General features: G+C 39.9%; 2 protein-coding genes across 2 annotated transcripts in view; one reads left to right on the top strand and one right to left on the bottom strand.

The window, feature by feature from the left end:
• Positions 1–59: 59 nt before the first annotated feature.
• LOC309381444 (integrin alpha-M-like) lies at positions 60–9,149 on the bottom strand. Its single transcript, XM_081932442.1, has 6 exons — positions 8,998–9,149; positions 6,969–7,049; positions 6,174–6,301; positions 5,016–5,161; positions 4,631–4,781; positions 60–2,196 (listed from the first exon to the last, which is right to left on the bottom strand). The coding sequence occupies exons 1-6, from the start codon at positions 9,047–9,049 to the stop codon at positions 2,047–2,049; spliced, it is 708 nt and encodes a 235-aa protein (XP_081788568.1). The 5' UTR covers positions 9,050–9,149; the 3' UTR covers positions 60–2,046.
• The window catches only part of LOC309381443 (testicular acid phosphatase homolog), a gene marked incomplete at its 3' end in the record, with an annotated part of 29,420 nt that continues 15,148 nt past the window's right edge, over positions 2,203–16,474 (top strand). Inside the window, exons 1-3 of the mRNA XM_081932441.1 lie at positions 2,203–3,224; positions 13,016–13,114; positions 16,179–16,274. Coding sequence (XP_081788567.1) covers positions 3,147–3,224; positions 13,016–13,114; positions 16,179–16,274 — 273 coding nt within the window. The 5' untranslated portion in view covers positions 2,203–3,146. The remainder of the gene's footprint in view (positions 3,225–13,015; positions 13,115–16,178; positions 16,275–16,474) is intronic.

Below are 16,474 nucleotides of genomic sequence, written 5' to 3'. Positions count from 1 at the left end.
TTTATAGCTTTCTACAGAATATATTGTTGCTATATTTAAAAAGAAAGCAGATACAAGACTGATGAGCTAATGGTTTTATTGGCATCAAAGGATCTTCAGCATCATATTGGGATCTAGATTAAATTCAGAAGTTTGGCTCCTTGAAACTGAACCAAAAAAATACAACTCTTTTAAGTTTGTCCTGCATTTCTCTGCATCACTCTCTTCCTCCTGCAAACTCTGTTAACCGTGGGAGCCATGTCCACATTTCCCAACCTTGGCAGCCAGCTGGTCCAGCTTGGATTTCACTTGATCCAGGCCTTGTACTAATTGCTCCAGTTTCTGCAGCACATGGGGGTCAGAGCAAGAGGTGCAAGAAATTGGGGGCTGTGGAACCACAGTACCTAGAAGACACAAAGCAGACTGTCTCACAGGGATATGCCATTCCATCCTATCTTTATCAATTGCTATAATTCTTTCCTCACCACCACCCTATACATTTACATATACACAGAGGTAGCTGTTAAGAATTCAGCCGCATGGGTGCCATTTTGGAAAGGGGTTATGATTGTTAGGATTTTAACCTATAAGGAGAAGGAGATAGTGACTGATAAGAACTATTTCTATCTCTGAGAAATGTATAATCTATGACTGAATTTTTGCCCACCACATTACTCTAATTAAGCTGCAAGCATTTTATTAAGGAGAAAAATTGGTTGTTTTTTATGCTTATAACAATTTTATGGCTGCTGGTTTATCTTGAGATGCTTAATAAAATTATCTTCCTTCGCTTGGCAGGGATTTACTTCTCATGATCAGTTTTAAAAGGTATAGTAAAGTTTCCTTCAGGTTAAGCCCAACTCCTAATGACATCCTGGCCATGTCCATGTAGTTTTGAAGTAATTTGCCCTAGCCTTCTCCCACGATATATTTTCAACTACTGTACCCAATTTAACATACAACCCTTCTATCTAAGAACCAACTGGGTTTTGTTTGGCAAAGCTTTTCAATATCAGCCCAGTTGCTGACATTGTTTTCCTTCAGATTTATGAGCCCCACCCCATTCAAGCCAGACAGGAAGGCAATTTTGCCTTCCCGTGAAATATAGCAAGTTACTTCAGCTACCCCTCAGAAATATTGCTACGTTTTGTCTCCATTTATTCATCTAATGCCATTTTGGTGCCATTTATACTGGCTTCAAAATGGAGGCCATCATCACAACACCTGGAATTAAATTCATTCTTGTGCCAATAAAATTATTACCAGTCCAATCATTCACCTGGTCTTTACTCTTAAAGTGCAAACAGAAATTAAAGTAAAACAATTTCCACAATTCTTGATATTCAGTCATGAATGCCAATGCTTTAGTAGCCAGAATGGCACAATCCATACACAATAAGGAGATATCAGCTAGCCTGGGAGAACTCCATGGTTTATAAGAGGACCAAAAATGGCCCTTATTTTTTTAAAAAAATCTATGCTGTGGCCACAGAATGCCAAATCTGCTGCAAAAAAAGTTATATATGAGGAAAACATGAATGGAATTTCAGGTGAAAACTGTTAAGTGACTAAATTACTAATTAGGAACAGTCTTCACTGCAACATCACAATACAAGTAGTCCTCAACTTACAACAGTTCATTTAATATCCATTCGAAGTTACAATGGCACTGACTTATGGCTGTTTTTCATGCTTAACGACAGTTGCAGCAATCCATAGTCATGTGACCAAAATTCAGACACTTGGCAACTTAGTATTTATGACGGTGGCAATGTCCTGGGATCATGTGATCACCTTTTGTGATAAGCAAAGTTAGTGGGGAAGCCAGATTCATTTAACAACTGTGGCTAACCCAACTACTGCAATGATTCATTTAACAACTGTGGCAAGAAAGGTTACAAACGGGGGCAAAGTTCACTTAATAAATGTCTCACTTAGCGAAATAAAGTTTGGGCTCAGTTGTAGTTGTAAATCAAGGACTACCTGTCATGCATGCATAGATTTGCAAGGTGCCCTTAGCCCTTTCTGGGTATATGAATGAGTACTCCTCCTCTATTCCCCAAAATCTCAAATCCTATTACCACAAATCTTCTGTTTCAGTTGCATATTCACAAGATCTGAGAACTGTCTCAGCATGATGGTATGTTCCGTGACAGGTTGGGAAGCCATGGCGTGAAGCTCCCTCTGGAACAGTCTACTTGTAACCATTGAACCAACCTTCCAGGAAAAAGAAAGTCAGTGAAAGACCATTGAGTACTTATTGTCCAATGAAAAAGAAAATAGGCTTTACTCCTACTTGGCCCTCTGCCCTGTTAGATAGTGGACAGTGAGCTTCAAGGACTACATATGACCCAGAACTCATCTACCCCAAATTCCCAGTGCTCTACAATTACCGGTATAGGAAACATTGCTGCCTTCATTTAATATATTTTCTTGAAACATTGTAAAAGACCTGAATGCATGTTGTTGGATAGTGGAACGGTTTACCTTCAGAAGTTGTGGGTACTCCATCACTGGAGGCCCTTTAAGAAGAGACTGGACAGCCATTTATCTGAAATAGTATAAGGTCTCCTGCTTGAGCAGGGGACTGGACTAGAAGACCTCCAAAGTCTTTTCCAATTCCATTATTCTCCTATTGTTGACTTCCACCAATTCTGGAAGTCAAAGTCTACCTATTTTAAAGTGGTCAAGTATGAGAAACACGGCCACAATGCAACCACACTCTAAAATTTATTTCTTAATCCAGGAAATCTGGAAAGGAAGGTGAAGATTGTTGCAGGATGTTATGGCATCCTCAGTAGGCAAAAACAGAATAAGGGGTAAGGATTTACCAACAAGGACAACCAGAAAACACAGCCTCTGCTTGATAAACTGGCCTAGAGGCATTTCAGTCAAGTTGCAGGAAGCTGGTGTATTACCTGCCACAAAGCAATACCAAAACAGCTCTGACAGAACTTGTAAAGGAGTGTTCAGCTTGCAAATGTCAATAATTACACATCAACTCCTCTTCCTTAGGTTTTAAACAGGTTAATTATTAACTGTTACCAGCAGGCTGGACTGATTTTTGGAAAACAGTTTCCAAACACCCTTGCAAACTGCAGACCAAGCAGTTTGCCGACTCTTACTGAGAACAAGAAAAATATCCTATTGCTTGCTACAAGATTAGTATGCTGGCCCCATTGAAACTTTGGCAAGCAGCTGTAATTAGAAAATATGTGTGTTTCAGGCTAGCTTTTGAAATACAGGTAAGTAAGAAACCTCTTTAAGCAACCCCAATTGGGCCTGGCAACTCAGTTGTTAAGTGAAACAGTTGCTAAATGAAATTGCAATTGTGCTTATCTTCAGCTTTCCTTTGCTTTACTGACCTGCAAAGGTCTTACATGCAAGGATTGATCACAAAGTTATTTTTCATCATTGTTGTAACTGGAAACAGTCATTACATGAGGCATCATTAAACAATGGCTATTTGTATTACAGACAGCTAGCCTTTCTGGGTACGTTTGGAATCTGATATAGGCATAGTCACATAGTCATATAGTCATGATTGGGAGGGGAAATTTGCTTATTGCTTATTGATGAAACAGCTGCTCTAATTTTTTTATAAAACATCCATCCTATACAGCAGAAGACAAATTGGTGACAAAGCTTTGTGCTTTGCCTTCCAGCTCTCCCCTCAGGATATTCTTTACCAACCACATCTTATTTTTTTTATTTTATTTTTTCCTGGACTAGTACACACTTTCACAGAAAGCCCTGGGTTGGAGCTAATGGCTATTTTTATTTTGGTAGCAATGATGATAATAGGTGATAATAATAGTTATTAATCTGTGGGTTTGCAAAGGTGTGGTACAATTCCGAAGAACCTGTAATTACAAAACTCCATCCAATAAAAGTAGTTCATGAAATAAAAATCCAAGCAGTAAGTACATATTCATACTCACACAGACCAAACACAACGACTACACACAGGGTTCAAACAACATCCCACAATACCTCCATTAATTCCAACAAATTAAGAATTAATGTAGAAATAGTTAAAGAGAGGAAGGTGGCCTCATTGCAATTAGATAATTATAGATATAAGTGTCTATGTATATACATGCTACACAGCTTGATTGATTTCTATACTTATTGGTTCCAGGAGACATGATGAGTACCAAAAATGATGAGTACCAAACAATTTTTCCCACTAGAAATAATGTGAGTTAAAGGCAGCCAACACCAACAAGTTCTAGCTTGTGCATTGAGTTCCAAACAAACAATGAGTACTAGATATATTTTTCACCTGATGCAATGGGTATCAAATTCAATGAGTTTCAAAGCAGTTGGGTACCAAGGCATGTACATTATTCTGGGCAGCTAACAATTAAAGCAAAGTAAAAAACAATAAAAGCAACCAGAATGAAAAACAACAAAACTTGAGGATGTAAGCTGGAGAGGTGACTCTAGTGGCATTCTCCTGATCCTGGTTGAATTCTATCATCCATACCAGTGTTTCTCAACCTCAGTAACTTTAAGATGGGTGGGGGATTCTGGGAAAGATGCCATGTTCAAGTTGCCAAGGTTGAGAAACACTGATCTAAGCTCCCTGAGGGTGGGATAGCAAAATGTGAAAACAAAGGACAAGACAGGCAAATAAGCTGAACCTCACCCCAACAGCAAAGCGTGTGATTCCAGCTCTGTCAGCCTCCTGAACAACCTCTGGATAATCCAAGGGATCCCCGGTTTTCTCTCCATCAGTCAAAATCACCAGGAACCTCTTGGCATTGCTGCGAGCACCTTTCCGTGGAGTGAACTGTTCCCTAATAAATAGGAGATGGGGAGAGAGAGAGAGAGAGAGAGAGAGAGAGAGAGCGGAGTGCCATTGCCCACTTCCTTTTCCAGACCTGTATCCTGGTCCAACAGAAGAGTTTCCAAAGGTGGAGGATTCTTTCATGGCAATGGCTCCATGATAGGGGATGTGAACCCCCAGACCCAACCAAGCAGGGAGGAGCCAGGCCAGGATTGGGGAAGGGGAAAGGTGCCCAGTGACCTACACAGCCTTCTTGATGGCAGTGGCTGTGTAGGAAGAGCCGAGCAGCTGACGGGCTTCTTGTAGGATGTTGTTTAGGTTTCGGTCATTTTGGAAAGTTCTGAAGTCAAAATGCTCCTTAATTTTGTTGGAGAATTGCAGGAGGGAGAACTGAGGAGGGAAGGAAAAGGAAGTTGAAAGTGGAAGCAGCTGTCTGGAGTATCTGAAGAATTCATATTTAATTTTTAATTAGCTGTGTATTCCCGCACAGGCAAGATCAGACTTTCCCAAGCTGATACTTTTTGGATGGTCTGTTAGAACATCCCTCAACTCTTTACAAATCCAATTCAAACTATACCTGGGACTGGTTTATTTGTGGCGATATATTTTAAGGCCTGTTTTGACATTCAGGCATTCTCAGTATGGTCCCGTTTGTGAGTTTAGAATTCACAAGAACCATTAGCCAATAATCACTTGTTTTTCGTGGCTGATAAAAGAATTTCAAATGTAAAAGAAACAATAAATAAAGAATCAGAAAATAATTACTCTCTCACCAGCCAGCTGTTGAAAGTGTGAGCCCACCTGTTCAGGTATATGGTTAAACCAATATTTCTCAACCTGACCAATTTTAAGATGTGTGAACTTTAAGTCCCAGAATTCCCCAGCCAGCATGCTAATTAGCCATCTAAACATGGCATAGCATATGAACATAGACGAGGACAAGAAAATCTGCTTTATAATTTTTTTTTACAATCCAGAGGCTTATGCTAATCAATGGTTGGTTAGCATCTCTCTCCCTCCCTCCATCCCTCCCTCCTTCCATCCTTCCTTCCATCTTTCCTTCTTTCCTCCTTCCTTCCCTTTTTCTTTCTTTCCTTCTGTTTATCTGTCCTTCCCTCCTCCCTCTTTCATTCTTTCCCTCTTTCTTTCCTTCCTTCTTTCTCTGCAAACTAAATTGTAAAGCTTTTAGGCAGTTCTGTTCTTTGCACCATTTCTTACCATAGCTCACAAAGGTATTTCCCTCCTCCCCAAGTCTATGATGAGCTATCTCAACTGTCTTATGAAAGTCCTGCTCAGAAGAACAAAATATTTTCCCAACGTTTCATTCCCTCCTATTCCCTTGGCTTCAAAGAGCAATCCAAATATTATCCCCCTTGTGGGGTTCTCCATTCCTCCAACTGACCAGAGTATTGTCAGGAAAAGTTTTAGTGAGGAGTGCAACAAATGACTTCTGCGCAAGAAATTCCGAATTTCGAACACTGCTAGACCCATCAATCAATAACACAATGTCTTGGGCAATATTTGGACACTCTGGAAAGAAAGGAACAAAGGAAAGATTCTCATTTCAAAGTCAAAACTATCCTCTACTGTTCTCAATTTATCACAGCCAATGTCCAGCTGAGGGTCTCTTGAATATTTTAATAGCTTCCTAACAAACAAAAATTCATTTTTTTTTCATCTTGGTATTATAGCCTATTGTGGGGGGGGGAAAGTCACAGGCTAAAAGTACTGTAATCTCGCCAGGGGGAAAATACTGGAAATATTCTTTCTCATCCTCAAAATAAAATCTCTTTCCAAGATACTCCTGATATATGTAAATGAGCAATAAAAAACTGAGTACATAGAGAATGCCCTTTTCATGACTCTATTTTGCTTTCAATGCATGGTCGTTTTACTCATTTGCCTAACGCTGAATCTCCTTCATTTCTAATCAATATACAGCTAGAAATTATGGCTGACAATTCACCATAAATGGCTTATATCCAAGCTTCTGCAAGAAATTAGAAAAGTCTAATTTGTTAACAAAAACGAAACTGAAATTTCTAAAACGCTGGATTAAAAAAAAAAATCTCCAAACATTAATAGAAAAATATGTCATTACTTATTTTCAGTGAATCTAAGAGCTCTCCCATTTAAAGATAAATTATAAAAAAATATAGAATCCAAGTTTTTATTTTCATCCCCATTTTTTGCTTACCCTGACTTTCTGGCTTTCTTGGGGAAGCTGTTGTGGTATCTTGAGAAAAAGCATCATAAAGATCAAAACTGTATTGGGACACTGTACAAAAGGAAAATGGTAAAATATTATCAAAAATATCAATGCAACTTTGAACAGAATTTTCTAAGACCAGGACAGTGCTAACATACATACATATATAAGTAAGTATGTACATACGTGTGTGTGTGTGTGTATAAAACCATATGCATATCAGTTGTGTAAATGCATGTATCAAAAGGGAGAAAAAGAAATTTAAATAATCTAATAATTTTGTCTCTATTTCTCTATCTCTGTGCCTATAAATTATATAAATATTCGTAGATACTTAGCCAGGGTTGGCTGATGGCTAGATAACCAAATGATCTGCTGATTTTTTTTAAAAAAATATAACTCTGATTAATCTTAGCATAAGATTAATAAGATAAAACCATGTATTTTAGGAGCTACTAAATTGCCAATTCAGTAACTACATTTATCCTCATTCAAATGCATAAAACCATTAAATCCAGACTAAAGCTTTAAATCATTGCAGCACTATTTATATGCCAAGAAAGTATTTGTTACATATCCTTAAATACACATGTTGTTTTAGTCTAATAAAGATGGGGTAAATATGGTTTTTCAGCTGCTGTACTCCAACTTCCATCAGACATAACCAGCAGTGGCAATTGTCATAGAGATAATCAATAGAGTTGGGAGGGGCCTTGGAGGGCTTCACGTTCAACCCTCTGCTCAAGCAGGAGACCCTATGCCATTTCAAACAAGTAGCCTCTTCTTAAAAACCTCCAGTGATGAAGCACTCACAACTTCTGAAAGCAATCTGTTCCACTGGTTAATTGTGTTCACCATTATAAAGTTTCTCCTTAATTCTAGGTTGCTTCTCTCCTTAATTAATTTCCATCCATTGTTTCTTGCCTTGTCTTCTGGTGCTTTGGAAAACAGGTCGACCTCCCTCTTCTTGTGGCAGCCCCTCAAATACTGGAATACTGCTATCATGTCACCCTTAGTCCTTCTTTTCTCTAGACTGGCCATTCCCAATTCCTGCAACTGTTCTGCATATGTTTTTGTCTCATTTTGATTCATCTAAGGCAGGGGTCTCCAACCTTGGCAACTTTAAGACTTGTGGACTTCAACTCCCAGAATTCCTCAGTCAGCAAAACTGGCTGAGGAATTCTGGGAGTTGAAGTCCACAAGTCTTAAAGTTGCCAAGGCTGGAGACCCCTGATCTAAGGGATATTCCTGGTTTAATGGAGATTTAAATCTCTGTCTTATTTAATCCTGTACATTCTTAATTAGTAGACTATAATAATTTTCATGTTGGTTTGATTAAGGAATTTTTAAAAGGGTGGGTGAACTATGACCCCAGGCTGTTGTTATATTCCACATATGTGGTCTCCAGAACTCTGATCATGACTGTGATCACAACTGCTGAAGGATGAACGCAGACCACACAATTTCCTGCATTTCATTTTCATGAAAAGTATAACATTAACTCTAAAAGAGCCATGTTGTCCAAAGTCACATCGCCCTCAAAACTTCCCTCTAACCTTAGATATGATGTGGTAACTACTACTTGGGGACTTTACTCTGCCTAAAAAAAATTGTGATGCCAACTGATCACTTAAAGTTTGTCGATCTCTGGCTTCAAGGCAGTGGTGAAATTATTATTTTTTACTACCGGTTCTCTGAGAGTGGCTTGGTGGCCGTGGCAGGGGAAGGATTCTGCAAAATCTCCATTCCCATCCCACTCCAGGGGAAGAATACTGCAAAATCCCCATTCCCACTTCACTCTGGGACCAGCCAGGGGTAGCATTTGCCGGTTCTCTGAACTACTCAAAATTTCCACTACTGGTTCTCCAGAACCTGCCAGAACCTGCTGGATTTCACCCCTGCTTCAAGGGAATATTTAGGGAGCTATCAACTATGTCCATCCACAACTCCTACCCGACACAATCATCTCTCTTTACCTGACCACAGCACCAGCTGCAGTTGAAGTATTTGTACCCACCTGATACTCCAAGGAAAAGGAAGGTGACAATAAAAACTCCAAGTGCTCCCATGGCTGGCACTCTAAATTGCTGTCAGTTAGTTTTTAGTTCTGAGGGCAAAGGCTGTTTGGAGAGTAAGCTGGAGATTGAGCAGAACAGGTCACATTCCTGGTACTAGCAGCTACTCTCTGATATACAAACATTTGCTCCATTAGGTCATTGAACTCTTGGGCAGTAGCCATGTTGAGAGTTACTATACAGACAGTCCTTGACTTATGATCGTTCATTTCATGACCTTTCAAAGTTACAATGGCACTGTCCTGTTTTCACCCATATGATTGTTGCAGCATCTCCATAGTCACATGATCAAAATTCAGACACTAGACAACTGGTCTCATATTTATGACGCTTGCAATGTCCTAGGGTCATGTGATCCCTTTTGCGACCTTCTAGCAAGCAAAGTCAATGGGGAAGACAGATTCACTTAACAACCATGTTACTAAATTTACAGCTGCAGTGATTCGGTTAACAACTGTGGCATTAAAGGTTGTAAAGTGGAGCAAAGTTCACTTCCCTTGTCACAGTGTAACATAAATTTTGGGCTGAATTGTGGTCATAAATCAAGAATTACTTGTACAGAAATGCTGAAATATGAGATGTAAACATCAGGGGCACCTTTAACGATGGATGGGGATCATCATATATATACCTGGATAGATCCTTATTGAATATCCCCATGATTAGTTTGCCAGACTTAATTCCAAGATTTGCTTTGACCCTTGACACCTTTGATCTCACATTGGATTGTGATTCAATTTCTCCCAGAAGTTTTGCTACCCATCAATTATAATACCAACCACTGCTCTGTCTAATACTTATCTTCTTATCTTCTAAGTGCCCTACTGACCACTCTGCAGAAAGATATGTTGTCACTTGTACAGTAAAGTTTGCAGGGCTTTGACACTCAGATTAGAGTTTCAGAAATAGCACGAAGGCAATTATTTTTAATCCAGCACTCTTGCCTTGCTATTATTTTAATGTGAACCGAAAGAGCAAATTAATTCAGCATTTTAAAATCTCTCAACCAAATCAATGTGAAGAAGCATGGTTAACGTATATTTTGAAGTTCCACTTTTAAAGTGGAATTCTGCGTCTAATGGACCATTTCCAACTGGTCAGCTCATTTGTTGTGTAAGGTTTAAGTAAACATGAATTAGTTTTGGAATATCTGTACTTTTATTATTCTGTTCAGAAAACTCATGCCCTGCCCACTCATATAGAATATTTATTGATCTTTTGCTCTGAAACCTATCAATAGCTATTTCAGGATCTGGTTTCAATAATAGGAAAAAAAACCTAAGGTTTATCATCACCATAACAGATTTGGGTTTAAAATGAATGTAGAAACTGAATTCAGGCAGATTTAAATTGTATTTTTCCACCACCATCTCTCTTTAAATATTTGATGTTACCTAATGGAAATCAAGATGACCCTGGAATCAAATGTTAAGGGAATATTTAGCTATGATAATTTCAACTGCTTGCATTTATTCATTCTACTGACCTAATAGGTTAGTGAAAACCAATTTATCTGTGGCTCCCTTGCATTTAGTGCTCTCTGGTGTTTGTATATATTCCCTCATGATCCAGCAATAATGCAGTATATCTGGATGGCACCTAATTAAAAAAGTTGTTTTAAAACCAATTGGACTCATTTGTCAAATGAAGTTGTGACAAGTTTTCAAACAGAGATTGGATAGTCATTGGTTAGAAATACTCTAGTAAGTGTTTTTCAGCCTTGGCAAACTTGACAGCTAGGGAAGAATTCTGGGAGTTCAAGTTTCTACACATCTTAAACGCCATGATTAAGACATACTATTAGAGTAGAACCTGCATTGAGCAGGAGGGTGGATTAGATTATCTTGAATGTTTCTTCAAAGTATAGTTAGTCCTTGATTTAAAACCACAACTCCAAATTTCTGTTGTTAAGTGAATTTTGCCCATTTTACAGCCTTTCTTGCCACAGTCCATAAAGTGAATCTTTATGGTTGCTAAGATGGTAAAGTGATTGTTAAGTAAATCTGGCTTCCCCATTTGCTTGTCAGAAAGTCACAAAAGGGGATCATAAATATGAGTCAGTTGCCAAGCATCCAAATATTGATCATGTGATAGCACAGGGATGCCGCAACAGTTGTAAATGTGAAAAATGGTCATCAGTCACTTTTTTAGGGCCTGTGTAACTTCTAACAGTCACTAAATGACTAAATGACCAAATCACTAAATGGGTGGCGCCCAGGAGTAGAGCCTTCTCTGTGATGGGCCCAACCCTCTGGAATGACCTCCCCCCCCCAATATTAGAACCACTACCGACCTCCGCTCCTTCCGACAGAAACTCAAGACCCACCTGTTCCAATTAGCTGGCCTGGCCCATTTATAGTTTCCATTTTTAACCTCCTGGCAAACATTTTATTCTGGGGTAGCTTTTTTAGGGGTAGTTTTTAATGTATCTCCAATTTTTAATTTTAACTATTATCGTACAGTTTATATGTTACCTCCTCCATCTATATTTATTTATATTTATGTATTTATATTGTGTTTTAATATGACTGTACACCGCCCCGAGTCCCTTCTGGGAGAGGGCGCGGTTTATAAATTAAATAAAAGTTAAAGTTAAAGTTGAGGACAACCTGTAATTATTCATTAGTAGCTGAGATATGTTACCTGGTATCCATAATTGTAGAAGAGAGATGCCGTTGTAAAAGGATTTCTGTCTGTCATATAATCATGACAAGAGCAGAACAGAAAAACCAGGGGTGAAATGCTCTAAAGTCTGCTAGACTCGCTTCGCTACCGGTTCGCTTTGCGTGCATTCACACTGCAGGCGCTACCGCGCAGCACTGAAAAAGGAGGATTAAGAAGCCTTTTCTGAGTCTGCAAAGGTAAATAGAACAGTGTGGGGGGGGAAACAGCTGTGCCGCGCGATTTAGATCCGCTAGAAAGCAGGATCGCACAGCTGATCGTCGGAACTACCAGTTCGCCTGAACTGATAATAAAAAATGCTACTGGTTTGGGAGAACCAGTAGTTCCAACAATCAGCTGTGCGAAAATCAGCTGTGCAGCGCTATTTCTAAATTGCGTGGCACAGCTGATTGTCGCCCAGTTGATTGTCAGAACGAAACCGGCTGTAAAAAAATGCTACTGGCTCAGGTCAAACGGTAGCATTTTTTGCTACCGGTTCAGGTGAAACAGTAGCATTTTTTACTACGGGTTCAAGTGAAACAATAGCATTTTTTACTACCGGTTCAAGTGAAATGGTAGCATTTTTTGCTACTGGTTCAGGTGAAACGGTAGCATTTTTTACTACGGGTTCAAGTGAAACAATAGCATTTTTTACTACCGGTTCAAGTGAAATGGTAGCATTTTTTGCTACTGGTTCAGGTGAAACGGTAGCATTTTTTACTACTGGTTTGGGCAAACCAGTCTGAACTGGTAGCATTTCACCCTGGATACAAACCAACCAAGTTTGTCATTCCTTGATCAAAGTTCAGTCCTCCCTCTGAACTTTTCTCTGAAAAGCCTAAACTTTCTGGGAAATTAGCAGGATTCCATCAGGCAGTTTGACGTATCTTCATCCATGCATCCTCTGAATTTGGCTCAGTCATGCAACTTCTAATGGTGGAAGAGCTCAGCCTGAAACAAGCAGAGTTGTTACCAGTTGCCACATGCCTTGACCTTTAGCTGCAGTTTGAGCACGCAAGACGTAATGTCTTGGCTGAGATTTGTAATCATGGAGAATAATCCCCCCCACCCCCCGCCAAGCCTGTCCACAGAGAAATAATTTTAAAGATGATGAGCAAGTATGAGATGGATGGGGAAGGCTCCATAACCAAGATAGAACAATCCCCTCACCTCCACATGTTTTGTGGTGGGGCACCTGTTAAATCTGTCAGCAGGGGAAAAAAACAAGATAATTACACAGTTTCCTTGAAGCTAGAGCTATATAATTGGAGCCCTTACTCTTCTCCTGTGTTTTACGAGGGGCTCAAGACCATGAAGTTCCCAGCTTGGATTCTCCTCCTCCTGAAGATGCTGTTTCCTTCAGCTGCCCAAGGAAGAATTCTCCGCTTCGTTACGCTGGTACACAGACTGGGACAATGGCAGAGCTAGGAATCCCAGGGTCTCTGGCCAGAGAATGGGATAATGGGAGAAGGCTGGTCAAATCCATCTTGTTTGGCCAAAGATGGTCCTGACCAGCCTTCTCCCATTAAGTTGTCAAACCCATTATTTTCTCCCAGTCAGGTCAAGCTGGCTGGAGTCCGAAGAGCAAAATGCAGCAACTACAGAGAACATCCTGTTAGAAGACAATACTGGTCTCTTGGGGTCACTGGGGTTTTTCCAAAAATAGACTGGACAAACATTTGACTGGGATGGTATAAGGTTCCTGCCTTAAGCAGGGAGGTTAGACTAGAAGATCTCTGGAGTTCCTTCCACCCCTCTCATTCTATGTTCTTTGTTCTGTTTAGCCCAGCTGATAGCCAGGGATTGGAAATAACTATCTGTTTGGTCCTTGGGATGGGTTAATTGGATCTCAGGTGGAACAGATGGAGATCTAAGTTGTGGACTATATAGAGTTTGATCTGGTAAATAGGTACCATGTTGATTGGGTTTAGTTCCTGTCCAACATTCAAATAGTTCAACAAAAATGTTGCATATTATTACTTTGTCATGTCTCCTCTTAGTGCCAGCTAGTTGCATGAAAAAAAGGAAGCAAAAATATCAGTCGTGACAGAGAGAACTGAAATATACTTCAGAAGAATGGGTTTTATAGCAACAGAAGTTCTAATATGCTAGTGTGTGCATGATCTATAATGAGGTCTAGAAGAATGTTTCTGTATGTGTGTATGTATGTATGTATGTATGTATGCATGTATGTATGTATTTATTTATTATTTTCTAATGCTGGCAGAAAACCTACTTCTTAAGAGTCCGCTACTATTATCTTTCCATGGCGGTTTAGGATAGGGGAGAAGCAATCTTAGTTTGGGAGTATGGTATATCTTGACTCATCTATCTTCCTCAGAAAAAAGAAAATAAGAAAGCCAATTTTTTTTGGGGGGGGGGGGTTGAGAATGTATCTGACTGTGTCCGTGTAAATGAAAGAGAGAAATGGATTTAATACAAAAAGAAAAATTATACTAGGAACTATTTTGTATTTGTGGTTCAAGAGGGTTCTTACCTCTTTTTAAAGTCCATGGCTTGTGACACAAAGTACTTTATTATCTTATTTCTGAACACTATGAATGAGCCTAGATATCACAGTTCTCAATTTCTAATTTATGCTCATCTGAGTGTTGATTGCTGGTAGGGAGGTGTTTTGGTCCTTTTGTTCACTTTTTGGTTTATTACCATGGCTTGCCCTGTCGATATTGGTGGGAGTGTCTTGGAGGTTCTTTGGTTGGGCTGTTCACTGTTAACTTGCTTGGTAGTTCCTTGCCTGGGGTATTGTCTACTTCTTGATTGTTGGTCTGATGGTAATCTTGGGGTTAATCTATGCTCATCTGAGTGCTGATTGCTACCGGGGAGACGTTTTGGTCTTGTCTGTTCCCATTTTGGATTGTTAATTGTCCCTTTTGCACAGTATGTAGATGTTATTTATGTCTACGTGTCTATTGATTGCTATTTGTCAGAATGCCCAGGTTTCCAGGAATTTTCTAGCATTTTTGGACTTCGTTGTAGGATGGTCATGGTTTCCCAGTTGAAGTCTGTCTATATTAGGGGTGTCAAACTCACGTAGTCACGGTGTCATCATATGACGCATCATTTTCCCCAGAGGTGAGTTGCCAATTTCTTCATTACTGGTTCGGGCATGTTCCCACGTGCACTCGTGCATGCTCATGATACTTCTGCACAGAAGCATCCGGGTGGGTGGGTGCCGGAGCCTCCCGCCGCTGCTACTACCAATTCGGCTGATCTGGGCTGAACCAGTAGCAACCCACCTCTTATTTTCCCCTTCGCTAAACCAGGCACGAGCATAACCAGTACGTTACGCATCTGGCCTGTGGGCCACGAGTTTGACAGCCCTGGTCTATATGTTGTGAAACTAAGGATTTTTCATCATGTCTTCTGACTGATGTTCATGGATTTGCTTGGCTAGCTTTTTGCATGTTTGTTCTACATAGTGGCTGATGCAGTCCTTACATATTATATTGTAAATGACTCCTGTTTTTTCCCTCTGGGCTGCTGGGTCTTTTGGTTTGCTTAGGACAGGGGTGTCCAAACTTGGCAACTTTAAGACTTGTGGACTTCAACTCCCAGAATTCCCCAGCCAGCTCTGCTGACACCCCTGGCTTAGGAAGTTTTGGAGGGCTTTAGTTGGTTTGTGTACTACATCAATGCCATGTGGTTGTAATAGTCTGTTGGTGATTTCTGAGATGTTTTTGATGTATGGCAGTGTTATCCTTTTTATGACATGTTGGTTGTGCTATATTGGGTTGACTGGTCAGGCTCATTTTGATGAAGTTGCAGTTTATTACAGAGACATAAACATCTACATACTGTGCAAAAGGGACAATTAACAGGCCAAAAAATGGAACAAAAAGACCAAAACATTTCCCCTGCAGCAATCACCCAGATGAACATAGATTAACCACAAGATTAACATCAGACCAACAATGAAGAAGTAAACAATACCCCAGGCAAGGAACTACCAAGCAAGCTAACAGTGAACAACCCAATCAAAGAATCACCAAGACCACTCTCACCAACTTGATAGGGCAATCTTCTAGAATTGAGGGCAAACCCCACTCCCTACTAGCACTGATGATGTTACCTAATTTGGGTAATGAAATGTCTGCAAGAAAAGAACTCAGAGAGTACAAGAATTCTTCATTTCAATCCTGAGCTACTAATCTTCTCTTTTATCTTCTAGGTGGGTTTGCACAAGTTGTTATGTTAGTCTAAAAAGTTGGACAACTTGTGATTCAGCATATTATGGGATTTTAGCTTTGGCATGTGTAAACTAGCCCATTCATCCTAAACTATAACTGAGTTTACTGATTTGGGTATCCTATATTGGATGAGCAGAGTAATGGGGCTTTACTGATCCTGGTTTAAGGTAGTTATGTAGTTAACCCTCCTTAGAGCCAAAGAAAAATTACTTGGTTGTTTATAATTGCCAATCTTGCAACTCTTCCTTTCTCAGGTTTATCGCCATGGTGACCGATCTCCCCTCAGCACCTACCCTACAGATCCCCACAAAGCAGCAGCTTGGCCACATGGTTTCCAGCAGCTGAGTGAGGTACATTCAGGGGCGAATTTTAATTATTGTTATGCCAGCCTGTGCTAGCATGCAGAAGAATGGGCAAATGACAATCCTCGCTTGGTGCCAGCTGAAGCCTGTCCTACATAACATCTGCCTGTCCCAGGTCTTTGACTCGATAAGTGGATTAAAATGCTGAATGCAGTCTAAACATTTGGCAACTTTTTGACCCACCATAA

Source organism: Natrix helvetica (genome assembly GCF_964273705.1).
Source record: "Natrix helvetica genome assembly, chromosome: Z".
Classification (NCBI taxonomy): domain Eukaryota; kingdom Metazoa; phylum Chordata; class Lepidosauria; order Squamata; family Natricidae; genus Natrix; species Natrix helvetica.
Note: the sequence above shows the minus strand (reverse complement) of the source record. Positions and strands in the feature narration are given on the sequence as shown.